Genomic DNA, 12,077 nt, shown 5'->3' with positions numbered 1-12,077 from the left:
GCTGTAATTTGACTGTTTTACTATCTTTCTCTCAACTATTTGTGCTTCTTCATAGAATCACAGAATGGTTTTGTTTTGAAAGGACCTTAAAGCTCCAACCCCCTGCCATGGGCAGGGACACCTTCCACTAGAGCAGGTTGCTCCAAGCCCCTGTGTCCAGCCTGGCCTTGAACACTGCTAGGGATGGGGCAGCCACAGCTTCTCTGAGCAGCCTGTACCAGTGGCTCAGCACCCTCACAGGGAAGAGCTTCTTCCTTATATCTAATCTAAATCTCCCCTCTTTCAGCTTAAAGCCATTCTTCTTGGTGTCTGTTTTAGCGCAGATCTCAGCTGATTGTCCCAGTTCTTGTGTCACTGATACCTCTTACTAAAAGTATGAGTAATTGCTTTGCAGAATCATTACAATGGTCTCTCTAGGACTTGCAGCATTCCAGACCAGAGTGCCAGCCTCACCTTTCTTTTCAGTGCTACCTTTTGTACTGCAAACACACAGCACATTTCTCCATCCAACACAGCTTATTTCCATTTCTTTAACCAATTCTGTGTGTTTTCTCCCACTGTTCTTACAGAGTCGCAGAGCTACCAGAATGGATCCAGGCCTCCAGGAACCATCTTGGGCTTTTGATTTGTGATCTGGGTCCAAGAATTTCGCATGCAAATTAATATATTTTCATTTTCAAATTGTTCATTTGATTTTGTCAACAACTTGGTTGATGCAGTTGGCTCTTAAGGAAGGGTAGGCAACAGAAAGGCTGTTTAGTACTTGTCAGGACAGGGAGAGGCATGCCCAGATCTTGCTCTCATTATGTTGGCTTTAAGATGGCTTTGTTAGGCTCTCATTCTTTACATTATTTACATCGTTTGAGTCAATGTTTTGCTTAAATAAGCATAGTCATCCTTGCTGTGCCATTTTATTTATTTATGTTTGAGCTTCTCTTTGACTGGGATCTGTCTTTGCCTGTTGTCTAACGTAGGTTTTTTTTCCACTCAACCTCATTCTCTTGTTTCAGTTGATAGCTTTGCACCAGCTTTGACAATCCTAAAAAACACTCTTCCTAATAGGAAGCAGCTGGTTCTGAACATTTTCAAGAACACTGCTATTTATTTCTAGCAGTACAAAACTGTGATGTGATGAAAATGCAAGGGGTTTTTTAACTTTATTCAAATGAAAGAGGAAACTTGCGTAGATTCCTGGATACTGAATTGAGGATCATTTCCTGATTTCATCTGCAGGGGGATACATAACATTGAAGAATTCTTCTAATTTGAACAACCTGGTCCAGTGGAAGGTGTTCTGCCTGTGGCAGGGTTTTTGGACTGGATGAGCTTTAAGGTCACTTCCAAGCCAAATCAGTCTGTGGTTCTGTGATAGATAAATACACACACCATGGGGTTCCAGCCAGTACAAGTGCCTGTGGGCACCACATTTGTGGTGTAGGAGTCTGTAAGTGGCAGAAGGAGCTTCTCAAGGGCAGAACTTGATCTGCTGTGTTCAAGGCTAACTTTAGCTTTTCAAACTTTTACAACACTGGAAAAGTATTTATCCCCAAAAGGCTTTCAAACTTGACATGTTTTGTGGTTTGTTTTTGTTTTGTTTTTTTGTTGGGTTTTTTTTTTTTTTTTTTGAAGCTGTGTAATTTTTGCTGTGGGGTTTTCATTACTCTTTGACTGCCGCTTAACTGTCAAGTTAAGAACAGTGGTACCATCTCACTCTAAAACCAGCTTTTCAAAACAATTTTTCCTGCGAGTCAGTTCATTTATTTATCTCTGTATTTATTGCAGCAAATCTTTAACTTCCTCTGCACACCCAACCACCCTGATTGGTGTTTGTTGTTGTCACTGAAGTTCTTGCAGCCACACTGTAATGCATACTTGTTTTTCTGCAACATTACTGCATTTAGACAATGTCACTAAGGTTTTTCTTGCATTGACTCCCCATTTTATGTTCTGTGTCCGTGTTACAGCCTTTGAAGCTTTTTTCAGGGGGCATAAAGTACACTAAAGGCATGTGCAAAGGAGCCAACAGCACAGCTGCTAATTGTGGTAACAGAGGTAAATAGGGAAAAACATTACTTTTTGATGCCATTAGCCGTCTTTCATAACACTTTGATTATGGATGGGATCTCTTTCAGGTTCAGCAAAGTTGATTAAGCTTTTGAAGTGGTTAGACTTGCTGAGGTAATGATAGAAATGTGGAAGAAATACAGATGTTTTAAAGCTTTTGTTTTGCATGCTTTAGGTAGGTGAGTGGCTTAAAATGAAAGCTTTTGTTTTGCATTCTTTAAATAAATGCATGGCTTTAAAACAGAACCTTACACAGGAGGGTTATTGAATGCAGAGTCTGATCTCTTTGAGTGGAGTTCCCCATGTGCCTCACCTGCCCAGCCTGGTTTGTTTGGATATCATTTGACTGGAGTAGAGTATGACTTGCAAAATCCCTCTCACCAGACCCAGGCAGCTCCCATTTCCTCTGTGCTTATAATTTATCCATTAAGAGCTCAGATCCCGAGGACAATATCCTCTCTTGGAAATGATTGACATCCTCGTGGGTGGAAGTGTGTTTGCAGCACAGAGGAGGTAAACATCAGTGTAATTGGGATAATTCAGGTAATTTTCTTGAAGGGTTCTCTCTATAACCCTTTCCAACAACTGTATTGACAAGATGGCCAGTGTGCCTGGCACCAGCCTTGGGCTGACCCCAGTAGCATTGGGGGAGTGTGGGGAAACAAGTACCCATCATCAGGCACTGAATAACCATGCAATCTCCATGCTGCCAAGTTCAACTCCCAGGAGGTCTTCTTTGTTTTCAGCAACCTGGGTGAAATCATTAATGGTAATAAGTAAATGGGTCATAGGGCAAATCCTTAGTCCATAGGCACTGTGGCCATATGACCAGAGGGCTTGTGAAAGTCTCCACCAACTGCCTCCAGCCAAGCTGCTCCATAAGGCAAAGGGCAGATATGGCAAGAGAGTCAGGACCTGCATCGTGTTTGATCCAAGGAAGGATTTTCTTGTGGAAGCTGCTTTGCCCTGTTCAGCTGGCTCAGTTCCCTCACCTTTGCACAAACAAGATTTAGATGTAGTTAGCCCTGGCTGCCCCAGCAGCTTTCACACACTAATCCACAGCCCTTTCCTCTTCCAGTAACTTCAGAGGGTGCTTTTTTCCTTTAACTTTGCTTCACTGGCAAGTAACAGAGTGTCTATAGAAGCATGAGGGAAATGGTTCCTACTTAGGGTCTGAGAATCTCAGATGGATCATGTTCAGCGTGCTGATCTTTCTATCTCTGCAACACATCTTCGACTTCTCCCCAGAGCAGTGTCCTGGCAGGCAGATCTATTCTGTAACCTGCCTATATGGATGGATACTTATCAAAAAAAGGCCCAAAACTTAGTTTTTCTCTTCTTCACCACAGATAATCACAGTAAAAAACAGCAGTGGCATTTTGGGGGTTTGGTGTTAGGACTTAGCTACCTAAAACATTTAGTCATCATTTTGCAAAATCAGAAGTGGAAATGGTGTTTAAAAGGTGAAGTAGAGAACAGAGGCTGTGAAAATTAATGCCAAGCACAGGAGTCATCTGTGGGAGATACCTATGTATAGGTTCTTCACCCCCCACTCTTATTGGAATTTAAACTGTAATTACAGAGCTTCGAAAATGGTTCAGGTGGTGTAGAGGCTGAGCTAAATTAATCAACGTCAAGGAAATTATAACAAGGCAGGAACATGAATTGGAAAAACACCTTGCACTTGAGATTTTCGTATTACTCAAAGGTTTCATTCAGCTCCTTTTTAAATGAGAGTGGATGTGGAGGGGCCGATGGGCGTGAATGCTTATTATCTTCCACAAGGTTGAAAGGAAAGGTTGCTTTAAATATAACTCATAGGGCTAATGGGTAAATCTACCTGGTAATTATATCCTCCCAAAGGTTTGGCTGGAGCTGAGTAATGGCATAGAATCACCAACTCCCAGACTGGTTTGTGTTGGAAGGGACCTTACCACTCATCCAGTTCCAACCCACTGCCATGGGGAGGGACACCTTCCACTAGAGCAGGTTGCTCCAAGACCCGTTTAACCTGGCCTTGTTCCTGTCATGTTCCTGTCATGTTCCTGGTGCTCAGAAGACCCCTTTATTAAACACTTTAAATAAAAGGTCCTGGTAGAAATTGTTTGGAATTTGACTTTGTTGATAACTTGGATTATAGTAGTGTTCAGTAAAAATAGTGCTTTTTTATTGTTACTACTATTTTATTTTCTTTAACACTAAAGAAGGAAGGGAAAGTGCAATTGAGTGTTTTTGTGATTTTTTTTTTTTAATCTTTTTTTTTTTTTTTGTCTCTATTTGAATTTTACAGCACTGTAAATCTAAATTATGGGAAGGTGGCCCAGGAATTGTTTCTCACAGTATCTGGGTGGTTGTAGTCACAATCAAGGAACAGAGGCAGTACACTCTGCATTTTCCTGCAGGGAATGGCCAGTATGGCTTTCAACCTGGGGAACACAGCCCTCAAAGAGGGCATATAGTCTCTGACACACTTAAGGGCAGAAACTGAGGTCAGTATTGTGAGCCAGAAGAAGAAAACATTTGCCAAATACTGCAGTGTGTAAAGTGGTACAAGTAGTGAATATATTAAAGATAATGGACTAAATCTGCTTTGGTTTACGTTTTTGGTTCAGTTGGTTTTTGGTTTGGTTTGTTGTGTTGTTTTTTTTCAGGTGGTTTTGTGTTTTGTGGTTTTTTTTTTAGTGTAATTCTTATGTATACATTTGTTTAAAAAGGAAAAGAGATTCCTGAGATAAAGTTTTCATTACACCTTTTCTAAACTCCTATGGTAGCTGTCACAGAGACTTGGTGTTTGCTTTGGATAATGGAGCAGATCTTTCATTTTCAAATGAGAAGTTTAATAATGGACAGATAGTTCATCAGTACAACTCAGGGCAGTATAAATTATTGAAAAATTGAATTCTCCCCTTAGAGGTGCCAAATCAGGTTCAAACCCCAGTGTTCAAAAAGGTGCCTAGTTCTTGAGTGCATGCTTCAATATGCTTTTAGAAACTGTAGACCCTAATTCTCTTCTGGGCTTTTGGGGTGGCGGTTTTCCTGTTGTTTCCATAATTGTCTATAAATCCTTTCCCAAGTGCTCCTCAGAGATAAATACCTTGTGATAAATTTCCACTCTGGCCAGATACTGAGCTTGTTTCACTGTAAAATATCTTGTAGTAACAACTTTCCTGCATTTTTTTAATCTCATTGCAGTGTTGCATGTTCTTAAGACAGCCAGTTGGGACTTCAGTGAATTGTTTTAATATTACAACAATCAGGTTTGGTTTGGGGTTTGGGTTGGGGTTTTTTTTTTTTAAATCTAAATTAAATAAGGATTTGCTTTTTAATATTTTCTTAATGCAAATCATTGCACATGTGCTATCTGGTAAGAACATGCAGTAAAAATTGAAATCATGAAACCAGAGTTCTTGCCAAAATACACATGTATAGGTTTATCTGCTTAAAGGTTACTTGTTAAACATTTTTGTACAAACAGAACTTCTTTGTTTAAATACAAAGGAGGAGTTCCATGGATATACTGCTTTAGCTTTGCAGTCTGCACTGTGACCCAGTTTTCAGCCACTGATTTGTGAAATATGTCATGGCTTCTATTCCATACTCTTCACCCACTGATAAACTTTGAATTTCCCTTCAATTGTTTGTCCCCATCTCTTTTTCATGGAATGAAGCAGTGATTTGGCCAGCATTGCTCATACAGCAAGTACTTCCCACAGGGCTACTCGTGTACCCCTCATCTCTCACCTCCCCACAGCTCAGAGCAAAACAGCTTTGGGTCTGCTTCAGAATTGTGTAAACTCTCCTATTTTAGATGGTTTCTTCTCATACATGAGTTTGAGAGCTGAGCATCTTCAGAGGTGGGCTCCCACTGGGGTCTTGCTTTTCCGTGTGAGGACTGGGATAGGACAGGGATCTGCAGGGGGAACACACTGCGGCCCAGGACCTGGGACCTACAGGGTACCTGTGGGATGCAGCAGTGATGCCCTTGGTCTCCATGGAGCTGTGTCTGGGCTGATCTGTACCTCTTACATCCAGCTGGTGCTGGGGGAGTACCTGCTGTGCTTTTTTGGAGTGTGCTTAGAGTTACAGTGTTTGGTTTATTCACATTTTTATTAGTTTCCTATTCCCAGCTGATCATCTTTTTTTCCTTTAGAAGGTATGGGGAAGGCATCTGTTGAAGTGTTCAATCTGATACTTGCACTGTCATTCCTGTCACTGTGCTGTATGATGGGATGGCCATTGTGCTAAGGGAATATTGGCATTGCCTGAGCTTCAGCTTCATGCTGACCATGAGGCCAGTGTCTGATTTTAAGAGAGAGTCCCTGAGTCTCTCTTCCACAGAGGAGCTCTGTCTCCTGGCTTAGCCCCAGACCCCTCCACCCTAAACCAGGCAAGGCTGCAGGTACTGCTCCCACATAAAAACCCAAGCCTCATTCCTCACCACCACCCAGAACATCTCCAGAGAACCCAAGAGCAGTTTTGTTCTCCTCTGACTCTGTATTTTGTATCTTGAAACTTGTGAAAAACATAGTATTGATGAAGGGCAAATGATAGGAGTTAGAAATTAGATTTCCCTTTTGAAATGCTCCTCCAGGTGGTATTTCCAGCACTCACTGATGGCCTAGCAGAGCTTAATGGCTGTTTCTGATGGCGTTTCATGTCTTAACAGCATCAGCGCTTGTGTAGTAGAATATTACAGTCAACCCTCTCCCTCTTCATCGTGACCTGATGACTGTGATATGGGAAACAGCTTCAGTGTAGAGGCAGCAGCTGTGCCTCTGGCCAAACTAGCAAAACTAGCAAACTAGTCCAGAGAGATGTGGCAAAGCAACCACCACCAGCAGCTAGACAAGCATTCTGGCAAGAGCATAGGTGTTCATTAAGATGAACTACTTCACTGAGGCATATTTCCAGCAGCAAACCTTGCGACTCTTCCCCCTCTCATCAGTGTCTATTTTGGCATCAACAGATGGTTGAGGCACAGGGCACTAATGCAGGTCTGGGGTTGGGTACAGTTCTTTGGAGTCTCCAGCAGAAAGGATCAAGAAGCTCCATTCAAGTGGGTAGGCTTGGTTTTTTTTAATAAAAGCAGGTGTTTTGCACAACCTGCCTCTAGCCCATCTTTCTAGTAGTCTTACACTTAGGAGCTGTCCTTGAAGTTAAGAGAGGGTACAATGCAGTGCTTTGTTCTTTCCCTTAGCATTCCTAGCAGAATTTTGTATGTGCCTCCTTATAATGCAGGATATGTGCTGCTCTGATTAATTTTTATGCTTCTGATTATTCAGTACTGCACATAAACAGATGTGCACATAGAAAAGTGCCCCCTGGTAATGAGGAACTGTTAAGCCATATGGCATGTGAAGATGGAGTATTACAGCTATGGGAGGAAAACCTCCTGTTCAGCACCAGGTTCGCATACAGCGAGTATCATGTTAATACATTCTTGCCAATGCTGTCAGCCCCTTCATCTGGCAAGTCAGCCCAAGTGACAGCATGGATTTCTGGAGCCTTCCTGCTTTGCTGAGGTCCTGCTTCTGTTAAAATACTGCTGAGAGCACATCTTCCCATTTGAAAATCTTGTAAAGATACATGTGAAAAAGAGTGCGCCCTGAGCTGTCTGTACTGCACTGCTCTTGGATGTTGTAAATACAGCAAAGATGTAGTAGGCCCTCTTGCATGTCCAGTGGTTTTTCTTAGCCTAAAAGATCAATGGTATTGCTAATGGGTTTTTTGTCTTCCTGTAGTTAGTAACCTTTTATTTAGCTCTGTATCCCCGTAACAGGATGAGTCCAAAAGGCTTCTCTTATCAGTTAACAGTGTTGTGACTGACATGCTCTGATGTTGTGTGTGTGTTGCTGCTATGGGCCATCAGTCTATAATACTGAGCACATCCACCATAAGCAGTAAAATAGAGTTTTCCAGCATTGTTTGCCATTATGAGTAATTATTCTGAGTAATTATTACGAGTCTGTGTCAAGATAGTCCAAAATGTACCAGAGCTGAAAACTTCATTGTGAGGGTGGTGATGCTCCATTCCTGGCAGTGTTCAAGGCCAGATTGGATGCGGCTTGGAGCAACCTGCTCTAGTGGAAGGTGTCCCTGCCTGTGGCAGGGGTTTGGAACTCTGGGCATCCACAACTTGTCTGGGCACCCTGTGCCAGCACCTCACCACCCTCATAGTGTATAGTTTCTTCCTAATGTCTAATCTCAGTCTCCCCTCTGGCAGGTTAAAGCCATTCCCCCTTGTCCTGTCCTTACATGCCTTTGTCAAAAGCTCCTCTCCAGATTTCTTGTCAGGCCCTTTATGCACTGGAAACTGCTCTAAGGTCTCACCGGAGCCTTCTCTTCTCCAGGCTGAACAACCTCAGCTCTTATTGCATGCCCATGTAAGGGAAGACAGCTTTTCCTACAGCTTTAAAATAAATTTCATGCTTTTCAGGACTTCTTAGCAGTATTAGTACGAAGTCATGATGAATATTGCAGTGCTTACCTTTATCTACCATTAACAAAGAAGTAACTTGGACAACTCCAACGGTCATGATTTACAGGGCATTAAACTCACAAACTGCTGTTCTATCTGTAAATTTCATGCTATTTAGCTCTTTGCTGAGTGGGCTGTAGCAGAACAGTCAGTGTGTGTTCCAAGGGCATCATTTTATGTACGGGCAAGCCTGAAGCTGTCAAGTTACGTCATTTAAAGCAGGATCATCCATTGCTGATCCCTCAGGTCGTGGCAACAAGGTAAAAGCAGAGCCTTGGCTTGGTGGGCAGAGAGTTTCAGTGCTTCCATGGCCCCTGCTCTCCAGGCAGCTCCAGCACAGCAGGACACTGTATTCAGAATCTCTTCATCCTTTGTGTGTGTTTGTGTTTTTGTGGTTTGGGGGTTTTATTTTTGAACAAATGTAAGTACATAAATTTTCCAGGTTCTCCTGCTTTATATTCTAGCAGCACACAAAACTGGGAGCTGGAAATCAAGCAAAAGGCACTTTGCTGTGAACCCCCGAACTTGTATCTGGAGCACAGACCACTCGGTGTGTTTGTGTTGGACACATTTAGTAACAGGCTGTAACAGCACATGAGGCAAACATTATAGGAATGTAGCATCTCTCTGACATCCTGACTTGGACAAGGATCAAATGAGGAATGTATGTCAGAATTTCTCCGCTCAGTATCTCCATGCTTTATAAACTGGCAGAAATTTGTGCTTTTCTATGGATACAGAGGTTTTGTGATAGTCTCATAGGTTTTGTGTGGAGGGCTGCAGGTGTAAGAGTGTTCCCTCTGAACTACTTTCAAAAACAAATGACTTGGTGAGTTTTTAATGGTATACAGGCTATAATAAATGACAGCGATTGATTTTGTGCTGGTTATGTGCTGGCTGTGATATCGTGCATTTACCTAGGGAGGCCGAAATGAGTGCTTGGGACAGAGCTGTCTCTTTTACCTGGTAAGGAGAGCTTCCCTTCCTTCTCTAAAATCACAGCCAGATCTTTGCTGTGCCACTAGCTGGGACCTGGCCTCCCAGCATAGGTGACCTGTCAGACACAGTCTGTCTAGTACCTACATTGATAACTGGTGATGGCAAATTTTGTTCAGTTCAATCCCCAAAGGAGACTTCTGGTGGAGCCCAGACATCTGCTCGCCAAGGACTTGAGCAGTTGCCTCAGTTCTCATACACCACGTTGGAAACATTGATGGACACTTGATCCTACTGGTTACTGATGTGGGCATCCACCACTACTGCAGCCCTATGAGTCCTTCTCCAATGTGCTTGAGGTAATTCTGACTGTGCTTCCCTCTAGGAGGACTTTCGGAATAAAGTTGAAGATTACATTAAGCGCTATGCAAGATGATGAAGGGAGATGAATAGCAGGACCGTGGCTTCCATGCTAGAGTTATCCTTACCTTCAACAACAACAACAACAAAACCAGCCCGGATTGTACTAGTCCTGTGTCCATGTTGTACTGAAGAAGAAAACTAACTTCATAACTTGTCCATGTTAAAAGGAGAGTTCAACATAAATACAGCAAGAAATTGTGTATGTTGGGTGAAAAAGTTGTTTGGTTACTTTTAAAAATGTTTACTCTTCTGAACTGTACTGTATATCCTGTTGATGAGATATGCTTGAGAAGTTAAAAGAAATCACTATTGAAATTGTAATTACACTTTTTTTTAACTCTTGCCTAGTTTGGAGGGGGGAAGATAAAAACCCAACCAAACAGATGAGGTGGCGTGCTTTTAGAACACTTCAGGTTGGCAATAAAAAGGTCTCTTGTGAACCAAATCACAATCCTGTTGCCTTTGATGAGCAGAAACAATAAAGAAACAAAAAAAGAAACAAACAAACAAACAAAAAAAGAAACAAAAAAAAAAACAAAAAAAGCTTTCTCTAAGAGTCATTCAGCTAAGGCTTAGAGCTTGCCAGAATGCTAGTGCTAAATGAAGTTCTACTTCTGGTATTGAAATTCTTGATGATATTTAATGTTAAGGGTGGTTTTGTTACACTTTTGGAATTCTCACGTTATTTTCAGCTCCTGCTTGGGCTACAATATTTTTCTTTTGTTCCTATACATTGTGTGAAGTAGTTACAAGAAATACAGGCTAATCCCTAACTTACGTAAATGTGTAGTATTAGTAAAACTATGTACATATATAAAATATATATTATATATTTCTGTGAAAATTTAACAAAAGGGAGATTTTTTTTTGTGTGTGTGTAAGAAATCTGCCTTTGGCTTTCCAATCTGGATGTGGTGAGGGAGCATCAGACACTGATCTTATGAAGGTAAATTCAAGCACCGTGATCTGGAGAATGCCTAATTGTGTTCTTCAACATTCTGCACTAAAAGGGAATGACTAATAATGCAGCTGAGAACAAGAACGCACTGCACCTCTCTGAAACACTCCTGCACACCTGGCTTTCCTGGTAATTAGAAGGGATATGATGCTATAATCGCCTTTTCTTTAAGTAACTGTATATCAAACACAGTGTGTGTGCGAGCAGAGATCCTCCACAAGAGAGTAGCATGTACCTCAGGAATCACTTCAGAGTAAACGCTGTGAAGAGTTGCTGCCTGGCATGGGCCAGAGCTCCCCACTACTCCCCTGGGGATCCACTTGTGGGGTCACACAGAGGAGGTGCAGTGGAACCAAGTCAAGCTTTTATAAATAGATAAACCATAGAAATAAATGTTGGTGTAGTTTCATACAGAGCAAGTGTATGTGTGTAGTGTTCGGGTGTTGATGGTTTGTTATCCCATGATTACACTTCATTCTTTCCTACTGTCCCTCTGCAGACACTGAAGGAAATCAAAATTTGTCTCCATCATTAACGTGGCAGAGCTGGGCTGCAGATTTTGAGCACGGTGCAGCCTTGCTTAAAGGCTTAAGTTCTTTTCTCTTACAGCTTCACAGGCTCCTGTAGCTGTTACGGGAGGTCTAGGAAAGCAGATAAATTAAGTGCAGGGATTGGCATGCAGGAGGAGAGCTTTACCGTGAGCTTCATCTTTGGGTTATGTTGCCACTGTGGCTAAAATGAAACATGGATCAGGGTATTTTAAGCAAGCAACCATGGTGAGAGATCTTTGCCACCAGAATAGTAATGTCAGGGAAGGTAAGGGATAAAACACTCACAAAAATAGAAAGATTGGAAAATAGGTCTAGATTTTGCTTGCCAAGTCAGAAGGGATTTTCTTCTTTTCAAGCTGAAAATGCTGAACCAGTTTTCTGTAACAAAGGTGAGTGTTCCTTGCTGTAGTGGCACCCTGGTATTGTTGTCACCTCCCATCCTTCAATAAAATGGGTGAAAGTCCCTGTTTCTTGGCTGTCATCCATGTCACTCATGCCTTGAAGCCATGGCAGAGCAAACACAGGGTGCTGCTACAGTGAGCCAGGAGCAGCTGTGTCAGGGTATGCAGCAGGTTTGGGTTACAGCAGCTTGTGTGAGCACAGAGCCAGGGGTGCTGCCACCAAAGCCAGTATTCTCCTCCCAGTACAGCCTTGCTGTGTAATCCCT

General features: G+C 42.2%; 1 protein-coding gene across 1 annotated transcript in view; it reads left to right on the top strand.

The window, feature by feature from the left end:
* The window catches only part of UBE2F (ubiquitin conjugating enzyme E2 F (putative)), an 81,842-nt gene extending 70,568 nt beyond the window's left edge, over nucleotides 1-11,274 (top strand). Inside the window, exon 10 of the mRNA XM_065669731.1 lies at nucleotides 9,864-11,274. Coding sequence (XP_065525803.1) covers nucleotides 9,864-9,914 — 51 coding nt within the window. The 3' untranslated portion in view covers nucleotides 9,915-11,274. The remainder of the gene's footprint in view (nucleotides 1-9,863) is intronic.
* The last annotated feature ends 803 nt before the right edge of the window (nucleotides 11,275-12,077 follow it).

Source organism: Lathamus discolor, chromosome 3 (assembly GCF_037157495.1).
Source record: "Lathamus discolor isolate bLatDis1 chromosome 3, bLatDis1.hap1, whole genome shotgun sequence".
Taxonomy (NCBI): Eukaryota; Metazoa; Chordata; class Aves; order Psittaciformes; family Psittacidae; genus Lathamus; species Lathamus discolor.
This window is presented reverse-complemented; position numbering and strand designations above follow the sequence as displayed.